The sequence below is a fragment of the Spermophilus citellus genome (assembly GCF_964194105.1).
Source record: "Spermophilus citellus genome assembly, chromosome: 4".
NCBI lineage: Eukaryota > Metazoa > Chordata > Mammalia > Rodentia > Sciuridae > Spermophilus > Spermophilus citellus.
Genome location: NC_138185.1, coordinates 134,680,763 through 134,706,377, shown reverse-complemented (window position 1 = coordinate 134,706,377; position 25,615 = coordinate 134,680,763). Strand labels below are relative to the sequence as shown.

General features: G+C 36.8%; 2 protein-coding genes and 1 long non-coding RNA gene across 7 annotated transcripts in view; 2 read left to right on the top strand and 1 right to left on the bottom strand.

The window, feature by feature from the left end:
- Window positions 1-5,830, top strand: part of GOLM2 (golgi membrane protein 2) — a 113,378-nt gene extending 107,548 nt beyond the window's left edge. For both annotated transcript variants that reach the window (XM_081288803.1, XM_081288802.1), the window contains one exon: window positions 3,648-5,830. In XM_081288803.1, coding sequence (XP_081144929.1) covers window positions 3,648-3,718 — 71 coding nt within the window. In that variant the 3' untranslated portion in view covers window positions 3,719-5,830. The remainder of the gene's footprint in view (window positions 1-3,647) is intronic.
- Window positions 1-18,701, bottom strand: part of LOC308646149 — a 90,786-nt gene extending 72,085 nt beyond the window's left edge. For both annotated transcript variants that reach the window (XR_014021325.1, XR_014021326.1), the window contains exons 1-2: window positions 18,573-18,701; window positions 3,646-3,721 (exon numbers count right to left, since the gene is read on the bottom strand). This is a non-coding gene — a long non-coding RNA (uncharacterized lncRNA). The remainder of the gene's footprint in view (window positions 1-3,645; window positions 3,722-18,572) is intronic.
- A 28-nt stretch (window positions 18,702-18,729) lies between these two features.
- Window positions 18,730-25,615, top strand: part of CTDSPL2 (CTD small phosphatase like 2) — an 82,451-nt gene continuing 75,565 nt past the window's right edge. Inside the window, exon 1 of one of the 3 annotated variants that reach the window (XM_081288801.1) lies at window positions 18,730-18,903. The gene's annotated coding sequence lies outside the window, so the exon portion shown is untranslated. The remainder of the gene's footprint in view (window positions 18,904-25,615) is intronic. The other 2 variants (XM_081288799.1, XM_081288798.1) reach the window with 2 other exon arrangements.

Here is a 25,615-nt window from a genome sequence, read left to right as displayed (position 1 = left end):
TTTTCCCTTTTTTTAACCCTTCTCCCTTCCTACTCCTGTTTCTCATTGTCGATTCAGGTACTCAGTACTTTTATTGCTGCCCTTCTATTCTTTTCACAAGAAAATGAATTCATTGAATTCTAAGCAATATAAAGAAATAGTAGGCTAAATAGTAGGCTATAAGCCAGGGGTGGTGGTGCACGCCTTTAACCCAAGCGGTTTAGGAGGCTGAGGCAGGAGGATCACAAATTCCAAACCAGCTTCAGCAACTTAGCAAGGCCCTAAGCAACTCAGCAAAACCCTGTGTCTAAATAAAATACAAAAAAAGAGCTGGAACATGGCTCAGTGGTTAAGTGCCCCTGGATGCAATCCCTCGTACCAAAAAAAAAAAAAAAAAAAAAAAAAAAGAAAGAAAGAAAAAGAAGTAGCTTATTTATATCTTTGATGAAATAGGTCAGAGGTTGTTAAATTTTTGAATTTCCTTATTTGCAAGTGAATCTTTTTTTTAGTATTTTTATTAGTTGTTGATGGATCTTTATTTTATTTATTTATTTGCGGTGCTGAAATCGAACCCATTGTGTCACATATGTCAGGCAAGTGTGCTACTGCTGAGCTACAGCCCCAGTCTTTGCAAGTGAAATCTTAACTTAAGCTGAGGGCTGTCATTTAATATTTTTGTTTCATTGTAGAATTCTAGGTAGTGGCAGGAAGATAGGGCAGCTACATAAAGGGACTTCCTTATCACAGAGAACAGAAAAATGCAAGAACATCAACTCAGCCAAATAAAGAAGATAATTTCTGGTAAACTGACTAAAAAGGATTACTTAAGAGACCTAAAGCCAGTGCATTGGTGCACGCCTGTAATCCCAGCAGTTTGAGTTCAAAGCCAGCCTCAGCAACTTAGTAAGGCCCTAAGCAACTCAATGAGACCCTGTCTCTATATAAAATATAAATTAGGACTGGGGACGTGCCTCAGTGGTTGAGTGCCTCTGGATTTAATCCCTGGTACAAAAAAAAAAAAAAAAAAAACAAAACAGAATTTAAAATATATTTTCAGAGATTCTTCAAGACTTTTATTCTTTAGGTGTAGTATTAACTGTTCAAAAAGTAGGGAGGGGAATTATGGCTGTTCCCTAATTTATTAAGTTGGGTTTCAAATGTTTATTATTAAGAATATATAGAATTTAAAAGCATTTCTTTATTATGGCAATGTAGGTATGATGATTGAATTCCCAGTACAGTTTATCCTGTTCTACTAAAAAGATAATTAGAGGGCTGGGGCTGTAGCTCAGTGGCAGAGCGCTTGCCTGGCACATGTGAGGCACTGGGTTCCATCTTTAGCACCACCTAAAAATAAACAAATAAAATAAAGGCATGCTGTATATCTACAAATGCAAAAAAAAAAAATTAATTAGAGGTCCAAAGCAGTTTAGAACTAGATCATGTTTGTTAAGTACCTGAGTCAAGAGCAGATTTAAGTTTTTCTATTCCTAGAACTTTGTTCTACCTCATTTCCCCTGAACTTTTATTCATTTAAAAAGCCAGAAATGTAACATTTTTTCCTTCAGTGACTTTTCTGTTAAGTTTCTAGGAATTTTCCAGTGCTCCAAGGTGATTAAGTCTGCACTTAATTACTATGTCTTGAAAGATGTATTTATAGCCATAGGTGAGTCCCATAATATGGATTCTAAAGAGAACTTTCTGGAAATGTGCCAATGCTTATTTTCCATTTTAAAACCATTTTTTTTTGAAGTACAGAGAATTCTTTGACAAGAAATTGATTAGCATGTTTACAAAATACAAATGTGAATATAAATATAATTTTAGCCATTGTACATGTTAAATAGATTTGGGGTTATCATGCCTAGGGGATTATACTGTTAATGATGTGTGATGAGTTTAAGAATGTGGTGCAAAATTTTTTTGCTGTTTTAGAATAAAACAAACCTATCAAGGCTGGGCTCAGTGGTGCAGGCCTATAAATCCCTGTGATTCAGGAGGCTGAGGCAAAAGGATTCCAAGTTTGATGTCAGCCTGGATGAATTTGCAAGACCCTGTCTCAAAATAAAAAGGACAGAGGATATAACTAATTGGTAGTGCAAGTCCTGGAGTTCAATTTCCCCAAATAATAAACAAACCCAAAAAACTGTCATATCTAATATAAGGATGTCATAAAAAGCCATGTTCTCAAAGGGAGCCTCTCAGGTTCTGGTTAAAATACTTTTCATTCTAATTCAAATTCTAACATGTAAATTTTTTTTTTTTTTTTGAACAGTCTTATTTCAGAATCTGTAGTCTACAGCAAAAACTAGAAAAGAAGTGGAGCCCAGTGGCACACATCTGTAATCACCAAAACTCGGGAGACATGATGATAAACAAGTTGGGGGCCAGCATCAGCAATTTAGTGAGACCCTGCCTCTAACTAAAAAATAAAAAGGAATGGGAATGGAGCTTAGTGGTTAAGTGCCCCTGGGTTCAATGCCCAGTACAAACAGCAACAAAATTAGAAAAGCAGTACATTGTTTTTGTCAACAATGCAGTAACAGCTGATAGCCAAGAAGGAAACAGGAAAACCTGTCAATACCCAAGTAAATCAAACTTCAAAGCACCTATTGGAGTAAATTCAATAGCTACTCAAAGTGGCTTTGAGGATATAATGATTTTTTTTTTCTTTTTGGTAAAGAAAAGATTAAAATTTGGTTAATATACTCCATGTAGGAAGTCAAGGATAAGCTATTCCCCAAAGAAGTAGAGAAATTCACCTGAATGTTAAATTTTGGGATCAGAAGTGATGTATTTTTCTCTTTTATTTTCTAATTTTTACATTTCCAGCATGGATTACTTTTATAATTAGAAAAGATTTTATGCCGGGCATGGTGGCTCACATCTATAATCCCAGCAGCTTGGGAGGGTGAGGCAGGAAGATCATGAGTTCAAAACCAGCCTCAGCAAAAGTTAAGTGCTAAACATCTCAGTGAGATCCTGCCTCTAAATAAAATACAAAATAGGGCTGGTGATGTGGCTCAGTGGTTGAGTGCCCAAGTTCAATTTTTGTTTTTTTCAATTTTGAGATTTTGTTTTTAAAGTCAGTAAAATATACACAGAAGTGTTTCTACCAGAGCTTTAATTTAAATCTTCACCTGTATATTATAGAAATAATATATTTATAAAAAAGGATTGACTCCTAAATATTGAGGTTTCCTAAAGTTTTTCTAGCTGTATCTATCTAGCTCTACATTTGTCTTCAAAGTACTTTAGAAATAATGTAATCTAAAGAATGAAGTCTTTTTTTTTTTTTTAAAGAGAGAGTGAGAGAGGGGAGAGAGAGAAAGAGAGAGAATTTTTAATATTTTTCAGTTCTCGGCGGACACAACATCTTTGTTGGTATGTGGTGCTGAGGATCGAACCCGGGCCGCACGCATGCCAGGCGAGCGCGCTACCACTTGAGCCACATCCCCAGCCCCTAAGAATGAAGTCTGTTTTGGAAGATTATTTCACTTTTTACTCTTTAGCTAAGCCACTAGGATATAGAGTACTGTATACATTAGGTGAGAAATAACAAGAGAAAATGACATTAAGGCTGAAAAAAAAAATTGAAACAGTTCTAAGTTGGGTTTCTATTATGATTTTAAGATATTATTCTTAATACATAATTATTTTACTTACAGATGATGAAGAGAGAGAGCTTCAGATGGATCCTGCAGACTATGGAAAGCAACGTTTCAATGATGTTCTTTAACTCCTAAAAAAAAAAAAACATCAGAAAACCTAAAGTGCTGTAAAATGGAATCATTTCTACTTTGTCATTTTTGACTTCTGTTGTAAAGATCAGTTGTATCAGTTGTAAAGATACATTGAGATAGATGTAAGGAAAAACTTTAATGAAGGAATGTACCCATGTACATATGTGAACTTTTTCATATTATATTATCAAAGAAGACTTTTGGTTATGATACAGTTGAGCCAAAAATAGATAATCTTTGCATTTAAAGCAAACTAATGTATATTTCACATTTTTTGAGCCTAATTTTTTTTCCACAAATAGACAAATGGGAGAAAATGGTTATGTAGATGTTTTATGATGCGCATAGCATAACCACAGTGAGAACAATTATTCAGCTGAGAATTTTTTATACACTAATATCTTCTTGTTAGCCCAACAGGTGTTCTGTTCTATCTGCCCCTCATTTCATGCTTTTCAGGAGTTATGCCTAGAATAGTTATGTAAAAGAGGGGAAATTGGATGCCAAACACTAGTTAACGTGTACAAAACTGCCTCTCTACTCAAGTGCTAATGTGTTTTGGCATATTAACTTTCAGCTGAGGCCTGATGGAATTTGAGATAAACTTCAAAGACATAACAGAATATATGAGTTATTGTTTACGTTAGTTCTTGAAATTGTGGAATGCATGATGGACGATATATTTTCAATTTTTTCTTTCTCAAGTAATACCAGTACTATTTAACTATAGTCAGCACTGGCTAAAAGAAAATTTTTTTTTCAGAGTTCAGGTCAGTGAAGATAAATTAAATGCCAGATCCTGAAAGGAGCTAAATCTACTTTGAAATGAATCTACAATTGATATTTCAAAGCTTTTCTGGTAGTTTTAATGATCTTATTTAACTAGACTTTTTCAGAACTACTAAATAAGAAATTTTAACAGGTTTTTATTAATGCACACATAAATAGATATACAGTGAGGTCTACAGCTGTTTTATTAAAATAGCTTAAAAGTTTATAATAAAAATGAACCTTTGTAATTACTTAATGTTAGTTAAGAACCCATCAACCTCATATTTGCTAGACTTACACAAAATTGTTTTAAATGCATTTTTTGACACTATTTAGTCAAATGTGTAAGCTAGCTAACCCTTATTTTCTTATTCAAAGCACTTTTAAATAGTACCTCTCCCCCCAAAAAACTAAAGGTTTGGATCATACCAGGATGTTTAAGGTTGTTTAACCCTATTTTTCAAAAGGGCTACCATTAATTGCATATAAACATGAAATATCAGGCAGGGGATATAGCTTAGTTAGTGATAGAGTGCTTGGCTAGTATGTATAAAGTTCTGAGTTTCTCCCCAGCACCACAAAATAAACAGACCCAAAACATGAAATACCTGCACCTCCACATTAAGTTTCCTGTCATAATTCAAACTTATAGATAGATTATTCACTTGTTGAGGTGCAAAAATTCTTAGCTTTCAACTGGAAATTATTTAATGACTAGGAAAAGATGCAGTAATTTACTAAAATAGTTTTTTCCACCATATCAAACTAAATAGTGTTCATGTTTTTGTTAACAGTAGGGTCAGGACTACAGGTATGATTTCACATAATTTTTAAAAGGGAGTTAGTTAAAAGGAAGTGATGTATATCCTTTGGTGTACATCCTTTTAAATGACTTTAAATAGTGAAAAACACCTGTTCAGAATAAATTTGGGCATTAATCGGAGAGGTGAATCTAAAAATATTCCTAGAAATATTTCATATTTAATATTATAAAATCTTTACAAATGAAATTACCTTAGTTCCTTTTTCATAAAAATGATCATTTGGTTATATGATAGCTATTACTTACATAGCAAAATTTCTTCAATTGGCAGCCTAGACATTTTATAAATCAAGAAACTTTGGACCAATTGATAATATTTCTGACTGTATTAACATTTTAGTGCTATAAAATATTATGTAGATGTCTTAAAATTCTGACATTCTACAGTCTATATTACTATGCTGTTTTTGTTTTACTTCTGCCTTAAGATTTAGTTTTAAAAAATGTATTTTTGCCCTGAATTTAATTTGATGAAAGTTCTGCTTCTAAAATCATCACTTACTGGGTTCTAATAAATGAAAAATTAAACTTGTTTCACTGTTTTGTTGTATCTAATACCTTACATTCTTGACAATCTCGTGATATAGTCACATTTTTAACACTGAGATTTTGAGTAAATTAGTGCTTATTTAAGTTAAGCTAAAGCAGAAATGTTTACAGGAAAGCTGTTTGTTATAAGGCGAGTTTATCCACAAACATGAATATCTTTTGTGTGCCTTGTTCTAGTACGATGAATCGATAAGACAGATAAAGTTTATTCTGGAACTTAAATTCAGGTGGGGGCAGTCAAACAACACAAGTAAACAAATGAACCAGATGACTTTAAATAGTGAAAAACGCCTGTTAAAAATAAATTTTTTGAGGTTAGAGTTCCAAATAAATCATGTTTTCATTCAATGGAAACATTTTAGTTGTGTAATTAGAAGGTAATGACCAAGGGGAAGAGAAAGGATGCTGGAAAGATAGAGGGGGCAAGACAGGGAGAGCTTGTAAGTTCAGGTCACTGGTACTGACCCAGAAAGTGAAAGTACAAAGTATAAAATATGCATGGTGGGGCTGGGGATATAGTTGAGGTAGAGCACTTTCCAAGTATTAAGATTGTGTGTCTTTAATCTTATTTGTATAATCATGTAACAACAAACTTTGCTCAAGTTTGAAGTCAGAGAATTTGTTTATAAAAGAAATTGTGAGTACTGGGCACAGTAAGTAGCACATGGCTATTGTCTCAGTGACTTAGGAGGCTGAAGCAGGAGGATGGAAAGTTTGAAGACAGCCTCAGCAACTTAGTGAGACCCTGTCTCAAAAAATAAAAAGGACTGGGGGTGCAATCTAATGGAAAAGCACCACTGGGTTCAATTCCCAAGACAAAACAACAACAAAAAAACAAAACAGTTGTGTGGAAGTCATTTCCCATAATGGCTGACCCTGAAAACATCAATAAGATAAAATAAACAGTGTGATATATCCAAAGTCTAGCTTATTATTTATATCACACGTGAACCATCAATATTCAGTTCCAATTGGGCCACATCAAGCCTAATCCAGTTCCATTTTAGATTCTCCTCTCTATTGGTTTCAAATGTAAATTCAGCTAACTAACAAAAGATAATTGGTGTAATGGTCCATGTAAGAAAACTATTATTAAGAGTAGAAGAACCCTGGCTTGAAGACAACTCAAACACGGAACATGAATGCTACCAAGATTTTGTTTTACCAATTTCCATTTCTGCTTCTCTTTATAACATTCTTATTACCTTCATTTTCTCAAACCAGTTCCCTCTTCAAAGCTCTATGACACCTAGAAGATCCTATTTTTCTTAGTTTTGCTATCTGATGGGCTACTCTCTTCCCTTAGTTTCACTTAAAAAAAAATCCAAGAGAAGAGGGCTGAGGTCATAGCTCAGTGGTATAGCACTTGCCTAGCATGTGTAAGGCACTTGATTTGATTCTATGCACCATATATAAATAAATAAAGGTCCACTCACAACTAAAAAAAATTTTTTTTAAAATATTTATTTATTCTTTTAGTTTTCGGCGGACACAACATCTTTGTTTGTATGTGGTGCTGAGGATCAAACCCGGGCCGCAGGCATGCCAGGCAAGCTCGCTACCGCTTGAGCCACATCCCCAACCCAAATATTTTTTAAAAATCCGAGGGAAGAATGACCTATGCTTCTCACCATAATGTAGTAGGCTAACTAGCCCTCTTGGATTGGTAAAGATTTTAGGACTAGAGAAGATATATTAGGCAACTGTTTTCAGGCAACACAGGTTTACAATCTATGAGAGAAGGAAAATTTAGGCAGTGAATCACATAATCACCAAGCTTCCTGTGGTATATAAAAAGATGAGTCTGAGGGGCTGGGACTGTGGCTCAGATGTAGACGTGCGAGGCCCTGGGTTCTATCCTCAGCACCACATAAAAATAAATAAATAAAGATATTGTGTCCAACTACAACTAAAAAATAAATGTTAAAAAAAAATGACAGAGTCGGAGCAGAGCACAGGGTTCTGCTGACTTGAGGACATGGAGATCATCGTGGGGGATAGCTCAAACAGTTGAGATCTATCTAATGTGTGGGACACCAGAAAATCCAGAAATACATATAGGGGTTCCCATAAGGGAATACATATTGGGCTATCCCTGCTCAGATCAAGACCACCTGATGTATATATAGTTAGAGTGCTTACCTAGCATGTGTGAGGCCTGGGTTCAATCTCAAACACAGAAAGGAAAGAAATGAAGGAAGAACTGCCCTAACAAAGCCTAACATTAAGCCCTGAAAAGACTGATAGAGGAAACAATATGGGAATTGCATTCTGCCAAGTTAAAATTTGAAAAGTTTTTGGGCTTAATATGAGCTAACAAAGTAAAAAATAAGTATATTCAAGTTTAGGTGACTACTCAGTAACTGGAATGTCTTCTAAAAAAAGCAGCAGCAATTTTCAGCTAAGATAACAGAATCCAGTTGGGCACAGTGGCCCACACCTGTAATCCCAATGACTTAGGAGGCTGAGGCAGGAGAATCACAAGTTTAAGGACAGCCTTGACAATTTAATGAGACCTGTCTCAAAATAAAATGAAAAGAGGGGTTGAGGATGTGGCTCAAGTAGTAGTGCGTTTGCCTGGCATGCGCGGGGCACTGGGTTCGATCCTCAGCACCACCTAAAAATAAAATAAAGATGTTGTGTCCACCGAAAACTAAGAAATAGATATTAAAAAAAATTGAAAAGAGCTGGGGATGTAACTCAGTGGTAGAACACCCCTAGGTTCAGGCCCCAGTATTTAAGGAAAAAAAAGAAAAACAGAATCCAGAGTTTCTACAAGGTATTACATTTATCCAGTATTCATGAAAAATGACTAGATAACATACAAAAAACCAAAATGCAATTCATGGTTTCAAAAAATTGATGGCCTAGCATGTTGGCACACAACTCTAATGCTCTAGCTACTTGGGAGGATGAGGTAAGGAGAATCATGACCAGTCTGAGCAACAAAGTGAGACCCTATTTCAAAAAAGTAAGATTAAAAATAAAAATCAATTTATGGCCTTTGTTTGTCATCAATGCAGCTATTACTAAATATTTTCAAACACTTAAATGGGGCTGGTAGTGGGAGTACACAAAGCCCTGGCTTCAATCCCCTTCTCCCCAGGATCACAAACATAAAAGGGTTAACTGAAAACATGTTCTTTTTATTTATTTTTTACACCTTTATTTATTTTTATATGGTGCTGGGGATCGAACCTAGTGCCTCACACGTGCTAGGCAAGCGCTCTACCACTGAGCCATAACCCCAGTCCTGAAAATGTTTTTAATGAAGTAGTGAATAGAAGGAATCTCTGCACAGACATGGAATTATAGAGAACTAATGGAAACTCTAGAAGTGCAAAGTATAATAAATGAAAAACTCATTGTGTACCAAAAACAAAGGATAAGAAATAATATAGGATGGAAATGTTGAGAAACATAGAAATGTGGATTTGGGATTTTTTTCATCAAAATTAATGGACAGGGGCTGGGGTTGTGGCTCAGTGGTACAGCGCTTGCCTAGCATGTGTGAGGCACTGGGTTTGATTCTCAGCACTGCATACAAGTAAATGAATAAGATCATCAAAAAAATATATATATATATAAAATAATGGACATATGCTACAAGAAATTCAGTGTTAGAGATTTAGTCTTCAGTACCTCCTATCTAATTAATTATGCATTATCTATTATTTACAGAAAACATTTCAGAGTACTAGAGATACTGCACGGACAAAAATACCTGCTTCATGAAATTTATATGCCAAAGAAAGAGATAAGACATTATTTTCTATATTATTCTACGCCAGATAAAGGTAAACGTTGAGAAAAATAGAATAAAATATTGATGCATGGGGTGCTATTTCATTCTTTTTTGTATTTGTTTTTTTCTTTACCAGTACTGGGGATCAGACCCAGAGCCTCACATTCGCTAGGCAAATGTCTCACATTGAACTACATCCGTAATTCTTTTTAAAATTGAGACAGGGTCTTGCTATGTTGCCCAAGTGGGCCTTGAACTTGTGATCCTCCTGCCTCAGTCTCCCAACTTGCTGTGATCATAGGTATGTGCCACTGTGCCAGACCCAAGTATGCTATTTTATTTTTGTTTTTTGCAGTGCTGGACTCACACCCAGGGCCTCACTTCTGCTATGCAAGCAAAACACTGAGCTACATCCTCAGCCCCAGTGTGCTATTTTTGATAGGAAGATCAGGGAAGGCTTTTCTGAAGAGGTGGTGTGAACATATGCAATATGACTATCCTGTGCATCACTAGCCAGTAGAAATAGAACCCAACACCTATGTAGGTTTAAACTTTCTAATAATCACATTTTAAAAATAGGTGAAATTTTGATATTTAACCAATATATCCAAAATGTTATCATTTTAAGTAGTATATGACTGGGCTGGGGTTGTGGCTCCATGGCAGAGCACTTGCCTAGCATGTGTGAGGCACTGGGTTCGATTCTCAGCACTGCATTTAATAAATAAAAGAAAGGTCCATCAATAACTAAAGAAAATTTTTGAAAAATAGTATATGACTGAGATACTTTATATTATTTTCTTTTGTACTAAATCTGATATGTAGTATGTATATTTACATTTATAGCACTTTTCAATTTGGTCACTAAGTTGTCACTGGAAATATATTTAGAATTCATAATACTTATAAATGAATAAGTAAATTACATTATTTATATTCCAAGGACACTTAAAATTTTTCCAATTTTTTTACTTTACTTTTTAGGGCAGCTTAAGGTTCATGGCAAAATTCAGTCAAAAGTACAGAGTTCCCACATGACCCCCTTTCTAGACATACACATAGAACATCCTCACCATGGATATTTTGCACCAGTGTAGAATGTTTGTTACAATTAATGAATCAACATTGAAACATTCTCAAAAATTTTTGTGTTGGACATTCCACAGGTTTGGACAAATATATCAAGATATGTATGCAGGATGTTTCACTTCCATAAAAATCTCTGTGCTTCACATATTCCTCCTTGCTTATCCCTAAATTCCTGGAAATCACTTATCTTTTTTTTTTCTTTAATTTATTTCTTACATACATGACAATAGTGGAATGCATTACATTCATAATTATCCATTCACAGCACAATTTTTCATAACTCTGTATATAGAGTATGTTCACGCCAAATTATGCCATTATACATGAGCTCTTTTTTTTTTTTTTGGATCACAATTCTTTTTTTTTTTTTTTTTTTAAAGAGAGAGTGAGAGACAGTGAGAGACAGGGAGAGAGAGAGAGAATTTTTTTTAATATTTCTTTTTTAGTATTTGGCGGACACAACATCTTTGTTTTGTATGTGGTGCTGAGGATCGAACCCGGGCCGCACGCATGCCAGACGAGCGCGCTACCGCTTGAGCCACATCCCCAGCCCCGGATCACAATTCTTAATACACCTTTATACCACAATTTATCATATCACTTTTAGAAAAAACATTTGTAGTTGTAGATGGACAGAATGCCTTTATTTTATTTGTTTGTTTTATGTGGTGCTGAGGATTGAACCCAGTGCCTCATGCATGCTAGGCAAGTGCTCTGCCACTGAACTATAGCCCCAGCCCCCACTTACCTTTTAATTATCTTTAAATTTTGCAGAAGTAGCCTTTTTAGATTGCTTTTTAGTTACATGCATTTAACATTCTCCCATATCTTTTTTGCAATTTGTTTTTTTTTTTTTTTTTTTTTGGATGGTTGGTTGGTTTTTGTGGTGCTGGGGATTGAACCCAGGGCCTTGTGTATGTGAGGTAAGTACTCTACCAACTGAGATATATCCCAGCCCCCATGACTTTTTTTATGGCTTGACAACATATTTTTAACTGAATAATATTCCATTATCTGCATCTACCATAGTTTCTTTACCTAGATTACCTATTCAAGGCCATCTTCATTGTTCAAAGCTTTGGAGATTATGAACAAAACTGCTATAAATATTCATGTGTAAGTTTTTGTATGGACATAAATTTTCAGCTCATTTGAGTAAATACTAAGGAAAAATATATTAGTGGATAACATACACATAAAAATTTCCATATTTACTAATAAAAATACAATTATGTAAAGTGTACAATTCAGAGGCATTAAGTATGTCGAAATGTATAACTATCATCATTATCTAGTCTAAGAACTTTTACAACACCCCAAATGGGAATCTCATATATTTTTAAATTTAATTAAATAAAATTTAAAAATTTAGTTACTCAGTCACACAAGCCACATTTCAAGTGTCTCAAGTATTCAGTAGCCATATTGACTAGTGAATATTGAATACTGCAGGTCTAGAGAGAGTTAGAGGATGAGGAAATAACAAATACAAAGACTTTAAAGAGGAATGCCTTTTTCAAAAAACAGTTGGTCATTATGACTAATATAAACAGCAAGAGGTAGGAAATGTGGTCAATGAAGTAGCTTGTCTGTGTGTCATAGTGACAGCTTTAGTTTTTATTTTAATTTTTTCGTGGTACTGGGGTAAGATAATGCTAAGTTAGCCAATCCCAAAAAACCAAATGCCAAATGTTTTCTGTGACATAAGGAGGCTGATTCATAGTGGGGTAGGGAAGGGGAGGAATAGATGAACTCTAGATAGGGCAGAGGGGTGGGAGGGGAAGGGAGGGGGCACCGGGGGTTAGAAATGATAGTGGAATGTGATGGACATTATTACCCTAAGTACATGAATGAAGACACGAATTGGTGTGAATATACTTTGTATACAACCAGAGATATAAAAAAAATGTGCTCTATATGTGTAATATGAATTGTAATGCCTTCCGCTATCATATAAATTAAAAAATTTATTTAAAAAAAGTCCAGAGCCTTGTGCATGCTTGGTAAGTGCTCTACAACTGAGGGATATCCCCCCAACCCCTAGATTTTAGGAGTGGTGGAAAACTTTTAAATGTTAATTGATCACTGGCTACTGTGTTGAAAGATTGAAGAGGTTCAGGAGTGAAGCAGAAATACTGTAACATTGCTGGTGAGAGAAGAAGGTTATTGAACTAGGGAGGTAGCTGAGGCGATGAGAAGTATCTGTAGGGGATTGGTTCCAACAATCCCCAGGGATGCCAAAATTCATGTGTGCTTAAGACCCTTGTATAAAATGGCCTACTATTTTCACATAATCCACACATTTCCTCCTGTGTACATGATTTTTAAAAATATCTATCTAGGGGCTGGGGATGTGGCTCAAGCGGTAGCGTGCTCGCCTGGCATGCGTGCGGCCCGGGTTCGATCCTCAGCACCACATGCCAACAAAGATGTTGTGTCCGCCGAGAACTAAAAAATAAATATTAAAAAAAATTCTCTCTCTCTCTCCTCTCTCACTCTCTCTTTAAAAAAAAAAAAAAAATCTAACATGCTAGGGATGGAACCCAGAGCCTCAGACATGCCAGTCAAATACTTTACTACTGAGCTATATGCCCAGCATCCTACCCCCACCAATTTATTTTTGAGATGGGGGGGGTCTCACTGTCACCTAGGCTAGTCTTGAACTCCTAGACTCAAGTGATCTTCTCACCTCAGCCTCCTAAGTGGTTTGAAGTACAGGTATGCACCACATACCCCCGCTCTCCAGTATACTTTTTGTCATCTCTAGACTATTTATAATAATTGATACACTATAAATGCTATATAAATAGTTGATATCCTGTGGAATTTAATGGAAAATGACAAAAAACCTAAAAGTATGGGCATAAGTTTTTTGAATAAAGAGTTGAATCCATTGGATGTAGGATATGTAGATATGGAGGGATAATTTTATTTTGAAAGTTGAGTTTATTATACTTTCTAATGGATTATACATGGTTATGCAAAAGGAAAAAACTGCATTTATTTATTTACTTCAGTACTAGGGATTCATCCCATAGGCACTCTACCACTGAGTTACATCCCCAGCCCTTTTCCTTTTTTGAGATAGGGTCTGGGTAAGGTGCTGAAGCTGGCCTTGAACTCGTGGTCTAGTTCTCTTGCCTCAGTATCTCAAGTCAGTGGGATACAGGTGTGCACCACCACACCTGGAAAAACTGCATTTATTAAGGTGGGAAACACAAGAGGGAGAAACAAGTTTAAGGGAAAAGTTAAGTTTATAAAGTTTCAGATGGCCACTGCCATCAAGTAATTACAATATTAAGGCAAAATAACAGTTCTGATATTTTTATATTTAATATTTTTGCCTTAGTGAGTTGAAAGAATAATAATAAAAGCATACATCATACAGATACAATATAATTCTGAATTATGATGAAATAAATTCCTTATATTTCAAACACAAGATAAATATATTCTAGTATTAGGGTTCTCTACAGGAATAGAACCAGCAGGATATGTATGATTATAAAAGGGGATTTATTAGATTGGTTTACATGATCAGAAGCTGGACAGTCCCACAATAGCCACCTGTATACCAGCAAGCTGACAGAACCAGTAGTGGCTCAGTTCTAGATGATTGTTTAGGAAATAATTATAAACAGGAGAGACTAATGATACAACCTCAGTCTGAGTATGAAGGTCTGGAAGCCTCTGGACAATCACTGGTCAGAGTACACATTGGAAGAGTGAAGAAACTGGACTCTGATGTACTTGATGGCCACAGCAAATAGGGTACCTGATCAAGGAAACTATAGCTCACACCCACAGGGCTTCCTCCTCCTCCTCCTGTCTTTTGTTCCAAATGGGCCCCCAGCCATTTGAACAGTGCTGCCCATGTTCAGGGGAAGGGTCTAAGCTGTCCTTCTCCATTTGTGGTCCCACATCTGGAAACACCATCATAGAATCACTCAGAAGCCTCTCAATCCTTGGCAACTCTTAATCCAATCAAGTTGACAATGAAAGTTGATCATTGCACATTCATAGGTGAAATACTTTGGACCAAAAGTGTGTTGGATTTCATTTTTGGGGTGGGGGGGTTTGGAATACTTGCATATGTATAGTTGAGAGGTATCTTGGAGATGGGACCCCAGTCTAAGAACAAACTTTGTGTTCCACATTTTTAAAAAATATTTTTTAGTTTTAAGTGGATGAAATATCTTTATTTTACATTTATGTGGTGCTGAGGATCGAACTCGGTGCCTCAAGCATGCTAGGGCAGCACTCTACCACTAAGCCACAACTCCAGCCCATTTTCCACATTTTTTATTGGTGCATAATTATACATAACGGTGGATTTGTTACATACTTGTACATGCACGATATAACAATTTCACCAATATCATTCCCTCATTTTCCTCCCTGCCTCCATTCTCCTGATCCCTTTCCTCTATTGCTCTCCCCTGACCCACCTTTCTTTTCCTTTTTCCTCTCTAGCTTCCACATGTGAGAGAAAACATACGACCTTTGACTTCCTGAGTTTGGCTTATTTCACTTAACACAATGTTCTCAAGTTTCATCCATTTTCCTGCAAATGACATAATTTCATTCATCTTTTTTACTGAAAAAACCTCCACTGTGTATATATAGCACATTTTCTTTATCCATTCATCCATTGACACGTAGGTTGGTTCCAGAGTCTGTGATTGTGAATTGTGCTGCTATAAATATGAGTATGTTTGTATCACTATAGTATGCTGACCTTTAATTCTTTAGGATAAATACTGATGATATACCTGGGTGATATACTGGTTCCATTTCTAGTCTTTTGAGGCATCTCCGTACTGACTTCTATAGTGGTTGTACTACTTTATAATCCCAGCAACAGTATAAAAGTATTCCTTTTTCTCCACAACTTCTCCAGTATTTATAATTATTTGTATTCTTGATCGCTGCCATTCTAACTGGAGATCAAATCTCAGTAAACATGAAATTTATGTATCTCATTTATATACCATATATATATGTATATTCTTTTTCTTTGTTGTGGTGTATGTAGTATTGGAAATTTAACCTAGGGTACTCTACACCACTGCACTACGTCCCCATCCCTTTCATTTTGAGACAGGTCTCACTAAGTTGTCAAGGTTGGTCTTGAACTGTGATCTTCCTGCTTCAGCCTCTGGAGTTGCTGGTATTAAAGGAGTGTGCCACTGCACCTGGCCTTCATATACATCTTACACACATATTTTGTAAGCAATTTTATACAATATTTTTTAGCATGCCTACCTGCAATTTGTGTGCCTGAATTTTGACTGTGACCCATTGTATGAGATCTGGTATGGAATTTTCCACTTTTGGTGTCATGTGGTACTCAAAAAATTTTGGATTTTGAAGCATATCTTATTTTGGATTAGGGATGCTCAAGCTGGACCCTGGAATAAAGGACCTACTGAAAAACTGTTCAAGATTTGAGATATTTGTAGTGCATTACTTTATGAATAACCTATTTCATTAGTGTTTTCATACAGTAATAGTTCTGAATAGTTCAAAAAGCTGCATGCTACTAGTTTTTCATTTTTTTTCCTGTTGCCACTGCTTTGAATATAAATAAACTTCATACTTTAAAAAAATTAGAATCCTTTAAACTATTAGTTTAAAATCTTGGACAGGGTTAGTATTAAAACTTAATGATATTGGGGCTGGGGATGTGGCTCAAGCGGTAGCGCGCTTGCCTGGCACGCATGCGGCCTAGGTTCGATCCTCAGCACCACATACAAAGATGTTGTGTCCGCCGAAAACTAAAAAAAAAAAAATAAATAATAAATATTAAAAAAAAACTTAATGATATCAACAACCACCATTTAAGGAGCTAGGAAAGAACCTTGCTAAGAGTTTTTTATAGTCTCATTTGAATTTCACAACAATGTACTTAGATTTTGGAGGAAAGAGTCTAGTAGAGACCACTGAAGCAAATGATAGCTAAGATGAAAAACAAATATTTTAAAGTGTTAAACAAGCTGGGTATCATGAGGCAAGCCTGTAATTACAGACTTGTGGGGTTAAGGAAGGAGGACTATAAATTCAAAGTCAGCCTGGGCATCTTAGCAAGACCCTATCTCGAAATAAAAAATGGTAGAGGGCCAAGAATGACAATAAACAAACCAACCACCTTAACAAAACTAACAATGGTAACAACATTGTCAGAGGTTGTGTAAAGAGCAGAGTGGGATCTGAGCCCCAGTTGTCTTACTAGTGGGTATGCTTCTCTCTCCCCCCTCTATTTCTCTTTCATTTCAGTGTCTTCAACTGAAAGTGTGGGAGACAAATAGCACCTATTCTGACTATCTCACATGGTTGTAGGGGAGAATAAAATGCATATAAAAGTGTTTTGTTAATGGCATATGTTAGGAATATGAAGGTTTGAATAATTTCTTCTTGGAGGATCCCCTCCCCCAAATTTTTAATTTTCACTTCATTTAAAAATAACTTCAGTAATCAATAGGGGTAATTGTTTAGTTTCCATACTATTGCCTTCCACCATACACAATGGATAACCAGTAATTATTTGATTTCAGGAATTAACTTGTGGATTTTTACTAGTTCTATGAACTGTATATCATTGGCTCTCAATCAAGTTACATTCAAAACATTTTTGTACTGGAACTATTTAGGGTGCAAATGGATTCTGTAATATATAAGGTTTTCAAAAGACAACCACCTTTCTTCACATTTTGAAATAGAAGCAATCATATTCACTAGGGTATGTTATCTAGCCTTACTTCTCAGTCTCCTCTGTGGTTACTACCTTCCCCACTGCCCAAATCCTCTTTCCCTGAGCACAATTACTTCCCCAATTGCTCTACACAAATCTCTTTGGACTTTTCCGTCAGTTGTTTCCTTGCAACACTAACTTTTCCTTTACGTATTACTTAGATGTCACCTTACAAAAGGCTTTACAGACCCCCTTGTGGACACCCTCACGTGCCCCTACAAGCCTGGCACTGCAGTCCTTGTAGTCACCTTATTACACTGTTTTAAAATAGTTTTTCTTCTTCAATAGACTGTTAATTCTGGAAAGGCAGTGTCCATGTTTGCCTTTTTCATTGTTTTACCCCTCGTACCTAGTATTTTTTTCAACAAATAATTTCTTGACGGAATAATGAGAGTAGCTTGGCATTTTAGACCGAAGATAATGCTCTCCAGCTAATAGGCTTGGTTTTCTGATATTCCACTGATTGAATACTCCAGTTGATACTTTTTCACTTTTTTGGAGTTTCCAAGGATTCCAATTGGGAACCCATTTGTCTGAAAGACTGAGTTCTCAGTCTGTAGAACTACCGCCGACAATGTATGAAATCGAAGGACAGGAATTTAGTGACTGATCCAGGAGCGACTGTTATGCCTTCTAGGCAGTGAGCAGGAAAGAGGACCATCAGGAGTCACCAAAATCACAGGAAAGGAATAAGACTAGCTTTTTCCTGCCCTCGCGGAGAACTCAGCACAAACTACCTCCTCCAGCGCGCCAAGCCGTTAGTCCCGCCCGGTCCAACTCGGCTCCACCCATCTGGCACGCCCACCACTACTAAACCCTAGCCGCCAGGGTGCGCGACGCATTCCTAACCCCGCCTTCTGGGCGAGGGCGCGCTCCCCCTCCCAGCTCGGCCGTAAGCAGTTCCGTTAGCAGCGGGAGGAAAAACCGTCCTCCGCGTCCCCGCCTCTCCGCTCCTAACGCTTTACTCCCTACTCCCCCTGCGACCACTACACAGCCGGCTACGGAGGCCCCTAAAGTACAAACATCCCCCTTGCCCTGGCGTATACTGATAGGTTTTGTCCTTTCTTATTCCATTCGGTCCTAAGGTACTGTATTCATTTTTTGTCAAGAATCTAGACTCACGAGTTTCTTCGGGCGTCAGGAACTTAACCTCTTCACGGAAGTAAAAGTCGAACCCTCCAACCCCCTCAGCTGTGGCCGCCTGCATTCCTTCCCTCCCGCCTCGAGGAATTGTGGAGAGAGGGGGAGGAGAAAGTCATAGCGCCTGCGCGGGGAGGCCGCTTTTCATCCGGGTCCCTGTCCGTGCGGTGCAGCAGGTCGGTAGGCGGGAAATGGCGACTGGCTGAAGGAGCTGGTTCTGTTGCTGCTGTGAGCTAAGCGCGAAAGACACCCCACACTGCGCATTCGGGACCATCGCCGGAGCCAGAGGACACTTCTCTGTCGTCACAGTTAGGTAATCCCTTTCGTCCAGACGTTGCCGCTGCTCCCAACCTAGTCCTCCTCTTCCAGGGCCGTCTGCCGGGATCTCCTCCCCTTCTCAACCCGGTCCTTCAGTGGGTCCAGCGCGTTGGTATGCATGCACTATTGGCTCTTCGTACCTCCGCTGTGTGGAGCCGCTTTTCCGTGGACTTTCCCCTGGGAACGGAAAAGAAGCTCACTTCCCGCCAGCTTCAGCTCTTAGGCTGCGGCCTGTGTTGTGATTTCTGGGGTTAGATTTCACTTCGCTACCCACCCCCACCCCGATCTCACGTTCTTAGCCTCCAACCCTGTGGTTCCTCTGGGTAATTAAGTTAGAAAATCACCATTTCTAACCTTCCTGACCCACCCTGTGTTTTCGGTATTTAATTCTGTTTTAGTAGGGTCCTTTTAGGGGGGCGTTGCTCTACCTCACTTCTTATAAACACCTTTTGAGAATCTGGAAGAAGGGATTTCACTAAGTTCTGTTTATCTTGTGTACTGTTAAAATGTTGACATTCTTTTTCAAATCAAGAGTGGTAATAAAGAACTGCTCTTGTGGGAGGTCTCTGGTTTCCATAGTGGTCAGTTACGGGCGAATCTTATAGTTAATATTCTCTGTTTTCTTTGGGTATCAAATACCTTTGTGAATGTTTACTGTTGCATCTTGAACAGAATTCTGTGGTAAATAATTGCATAGGTAAATCGTGTTTATTTACTTCTCACCCTAGTGGTAGCTGGATGTGTGAATGATGTTAAGCACTTTAGAGTACCTTAGGGAAGCCTAAAGAGATACTGCTCGTAAACTTCCCTAAGATCCTGAAATGAAATGTTCTTAGTAGATGTTCCTCCAAGGCAGGTATTTATCTTTATAATGCTAGTAAAGCAATACTAAGATTATTGCTCTACGTGGATATACAAATTAGTGACTTGAAATGATAGATTTATCTGCATAATTTTCAGATTGTAGATTGCTTAATATTCCAACTCACCATTCCTTGCCAAGTTTTACATTTTTATTTGTAAGTCCAGCTGTTTTTTTTTTTTTTAACAAAAGCAGGAAAATGGCAAATTAATGCTAGTTTTATACCCATCCTTTCTTTAAAAATTTTTTTTTTTTACCACGAATCAAACTAAGATTAAAAATAGTTCATATTTTATGTTAGTTGATTTACAACTCAAAAAGCTTTCAGTTCTGGAGGTTCCACTTACAGAACTTCACTACAGTTAGCATGGTATTAGGATTGAATGTCAGTAATTAGTAGGAATATGCAAACATCATTGTAGCCTTCTTTTGGTAGACTTTGCCCAAGGTCATAAAGTCAAGTCTTTTACTAGAGTGAGTGGAACCTCTTAACTTTTCTAGGACCAATTGAAAAGAGGATGGAAGTGGAGAAGTGGGCTTGTTGGATATTTGTCAAATCGTTTTGTTTAAAATGGAGCCAAATGTGTGACTTAAAGGATCTAAAATGAGTCTAGTGTTGGCTTTTTTTGTATTATAATGATCTTTTGGGGTAAGTTTTTGATAAAATTTGTTTTACAGGTAACTTAGTGAGCATTGCAGGTTATGCCTTCAAGAATTTTTCTAAACTGTTGAGTACTACATTCATTCAGTACTTATGCCTTTTTTTTGTGGTACCCAGAATCAGACTTGGCCTCTTGCATGCTAGGCAAGTGTTCTGCCTCTGACCTACACTCACCAGCCCTTTTAAAATTTTTATTTTGAGACAGTCACCCTAAATTGTCCAGGCTGCTCTTGAACTTGTGATTCTCCTGCCTTAGCTTCCCAAGTGGCTGAAATCATAGGCATGCATACTTATGTGCTCTTTCAATACTTTTTTCCCAGCATGGATTGAAAGGATGTAAAAGTTAAGTGGTATAGTCCTTAACCTTGTGGACTTGTAGTTATGTACAAATTCTAAGTAGCATTGGTATATTTTACAATATTTCATTCTACTCAATGTCTCTTGGGCATTTTATTTCAGCTAGTAATATTATTTTAAGAAATTAAGGCTGGGTGGGATGGAGTATATCTGTAATCCCAGCAATTTGGGAGTCTGAGGCATGAGGATCACAGGTTGGAGACCAGCCTTAGCAACTTAGCAAAGCCCTAAGCAGTCTCAAAATAAAAAATAAAAAATGGGGTGGGGATGTGGCTTAATGATAGAGCACCGCTGGATTCAATTCCCAATACTAAAAAAAGAAATAATTAATAATTGGTTAAGTTTTATCTTTTTCCCATTTAATCTAGCTGATTCCAAGTTTGTGATTTTGGTCAAGTGACTTCTTCATGAGATCACTGACATATAATCGTTCTAATTCTTGTTAAAGAAACTGGGACCTAGCTGGTCATGATGGTGCACACCTGTATTCCCAGTGATGTGGGAGGCTAGGCAGGAGGATCATATGTAAGTTTAGGGCCAGGTTCAGCAATTTAACGAGACCCTAAAAAATTTTGCAAGATTGTCTCTAGAAAATTAAAAAATAAAAATAAAAAGGGCTGGAGTGTGGCTCAGTAGTAAAGCGCCTCTTGATTCAATCCCCAGTACCAAGAAGGAAAAAAAGAAAGAAACTTGGACCTGTTATTTAAAAAAAAGATATACTAGACTCAAGACTAAAAAATACAGAATTAATTGCTGGATGAATAAAATCGTATTGAATTATCTTAGTCATAGGAGACTGCTTTGGATTAATGTGGTAAAAAATAAAGTGATTTGGGCTGGATTGTGGCTCAGTGGTAGAACACTTGCCTAGCATGTGTGAAGCACTGGGTTCTATCTCAGCACAGTATATAAATAAATAAAATAATAAAGTCCATTGACAACTAAGAAAACACTAAAAATAAAAAATAAAGTGATTTGCCAGAATTTGAAAAAAGCAGTATCTAATTCTGTAGGTATGTTTCTTTGAAAGCATAAAATAGTAAAGACTCCTTAAGTCATGTATATCAAATATGCTAAGAGAACCTCCTATATGGTGTGCCTTTGTGTAATTTATATGAGTAGTTTAAAAAGTTACCTAGGGCTGGAGTTGATGTAGCTCAGTGGTAGAACACTTGCCTAGCATGTGTGAGGCACTGGCTTCTTTCTCAGCACTGCGTATAAATAAATAACAATGAAATCCCATCAACAATGAAAAAAACATTAAAAGAAAAAAGTTACCTAACCATTTTAAACAGGATTGGCTCTGGAGGATCATTTGCTCTACTTTGAGGATGAGGGTATTTAACAGATATGACACCTATTTTAAAACTAGACAATTGCAATTTTAGTTTTCACTTAAATGACACTTGCCCTGGGGCATATTTCTAGCCAGGATATAAATTTGCTAATGGCTATATGACTACATTAACTTTTACTTTAAACTCAACTGAACTGTAATTGGAACTACATTACAAATAAGTAGACTAGCTGCTTGAGGTGTGGTATAACTTTTGAATTGTAAGTGCCCAGTTTATTTTGTGTCTAGTGTCTAATGGAATTCTTTTGAAAATGCACTGTTTAAAATTACAAATTCAGGGGTTGGGGTTGTGGCTCAGTGGTAGAGCGTTTGCCTGGCATGTGTGAGGCGCTGGGTTCGATTCTCAGCACCACATAAATAAAGGCTCATCAACAATTAATATACATTGATTTTTTTTTTTTTTTTTTTTTTGTACTGGGGATTAAACCCTGGGGCATTTTACCAGTGAGCTACATCCCAGCCCTTTTTAATTTTGAGACAGGGTTTCCCCAATGTGCTTAGGGCCTTGCTAAGTTGCTGTAGCTGATCCTGAACTTATGATCCTCCTGCCTCAGTCTCCCTAGGCACTGGGATTACAGACATGTGCCACTGTCCAGCAACTTACCATATAAACTTGATGTCAGACAGTTGAGGGTTCAGAGACAACAGAACATAGGAAAGTTAAGTTAATGTACTGGCTGTTACTAGGAGAGTTGAGCAATGTAGGAGTGTTTTCTAGAAAAGACAGACATAATGGGGGTAGAATTATAGTGAGTAGCTTGGGCCTCTTGGAGCCTTTGGCAGTTTTGTAAATCTGGCAGTAAGGAATGGTGATACTTAGTGTGGCCCTTATGTGAATCACAAGACATTACAAAAATGTAATTTTTTTTTTTTTTTGTACTGGGGGTTGATCCCAGAAGTGCTTAACTGCTGAGCCACATCCCTAGTTCTTTTTTATTTTTAATTTTGAGACAGAATCTCACTAAGTTGTTAGGGCCTTGTTAAATTGCAGAGGCTGGTCTTGAACTTGGGATCTTCCTGCCTCAGTCTCCTGAGCTGCTGGAATTATAGGCATGCACCACTACCCTGTCACAAACAAAGAATTAAAAAAAAAAATTTTTTTTGTTGCACCTGGACACAATGCCTTTATTTTGTTTATTTATTTTTATGTGGTGCTGAGGTTTGAACCCAGTGCCTCACACATGCTAGGCAAGCACTCTACCATTGATCCATAACCCCAGCCCACAAACATAGAATTTTAACATCAGTTCACAATGGACCATTTGACTCTGTTAGGGACCTCATATGTAAAGGAATTATGTATTTATATATTGAATAAAAGGAATTATGTCTAGAGGTCTAGGAGTCAGGCTTTCATGTTAGTTGTCCAAACACAAGGAAATGTGTTTATTGCTGTTGGTTAAAGAAATATAAAACAATATACTAGTAAAAAGGCATTTGAATACTTCAGAAATAATTGGGATTAAAGTTTATTAATAGCAGTTTGTATAGTTCAGGAAACTTTCTTCTAGGATGAAAACTTAATGGAGAAATTAGGAAACAAAAAAGCAATGAAGTTGTTTAAAATAAATCTTAAGACCCTGTTAGTGGGGCTGTGGTTGTAAGTGGTAAAGTGCTTGCCTAGTATGTGTGCGGCACTGGGTTCAATCCTCAGCATCACATTAAAAAAATAAAGATATAAAAAATACAATAACATTATTTTAAAAAAGACCCTGTTAGCAGCATAACCTGATATTTTATAAGTTTCTCATGTTGACTAATGAATGTAATCTTTTGGTAGGAATTTAAAGTATGCTTTATTAAAAGACATACTAGGCTGGTGTTGTAGCTCAGTGGTTGAGTACTTGCCTCACATTCATGAGGCACTGGGTTCAATCCTCAGCACCACATACAAAAATAAATAAATAAAACAAAGATATTGTGTCCGTATACAACTAAAAAAATTTTTTTTAAAAAAGAGAGAATATACTACTGGTTAAATATTCGGGACACACAAAAATGTTTTTTTAAGAGGTAAATATGAGGGGCTGGGATTATGGCTCAGTGGTAGAGCACTTGCCTAGCATGTATGAGGCCCAGGGTTCAAGACTCAGCACCACATATAAATAAAATAAAGGTCCATTTATAACACATACATATATACATATATACATATTTATGAGGTAAATGTGATTATTTGCTGTAGTAATAATTTTTTCCTGGTTATCCCCAAATATGTATGATTATTCTATTGAATTAGGTTAACTATCTCTTATTAACCTTATAAATATCTGCTTTGGTTTATTTTGTTAAATTAAAATACTTATGTAATCCCTTCATTTCAAAATTTTCTTTTTTTTTTTTAATGTCCTTTTTTTTTTTTTTTTTTGGTACTAGGGATTGAACTGGGTATATTTTGAGACAGGGCCTCACCAAGTTGGCTGGTCTGGAACTTGTAATCCTCTTGGTTCTCATGCTTCTGGGTTTATGGGCATGTGTTACCAAAATCCTTCAATTTCCTGATGTGCAGATAAAAATTATTTTTAAAGAAAACATTCGGCCTTTGGTTTTTTAGAATTGGCTTGCTTCACTTAGCATTACATTCTCCAACTTCATCAATTTACCTGCAAATGCCATGATTTTATTCTCTTTTAATGCTGAGTAATATTCCATTGTATATATATACCAAAGTTTCCCTATCCATTCATCTACTGAAGGGCATCTAGGTTAGTTCCATAATTTAGCTATTGTAAATTGTGCTGCTGTAAACATTGATATGGCTGTGTCCCTGTAATATGCTATTTTTACGTCCTTTGGATATAAACTGAGGAGTGGGATAGCTAGGTAAAATGGTGGTTCCATTCCCAGTTTTCCAAGGAAACTCCATACTGCTTTCCATATTGGCTGTACTATTTTGCAGTCCCACCAGCAATGTATGAGTATGCCTTTTCCTCCCACATCCTAGCCAACACTTAGTGTTGTTTGTATTCTTGATAGCTGCCATTCTGATTGGAGTGAGATGAAGTCTTAGAATAGTTTTGATTTGCATTTCTCTAAGTGCTAGAGATGTTGAACATTTTTTTCATGTTTGTTGATTGATTGTATATCCTCTTCTGAGAAGTGTCTGTTCAGTTCCTTGGCCCATTTGTTGATTGGGTTATTATTATTTTTTTGGCGCTAAGATTTTTGAGTTCTTTATATATCCTAGAGACTCATGCTCTATTTGATGTGCTCGTGGTAAAGATTTACTCCCATTCTGTAGGCTCTCTATTCACCTCACTGATTGTTTCTTTTGCTGAGAAGAAGCTTTTTAGTTTGAATCCATCCCAAAAAACCAAAGGCTGAATATTTTCTTTGATATGAGGATGCTGACTCAAAATGGCTATGGGGGGAGTGTGGGGGGGGGCATAGGAGGCACGGAGGAACTTTAGATAGGGCAAAGGAAAGGCAGGGGAAAGGGGGGCAAGGGGTTAGGAATGATGGTGGAATGA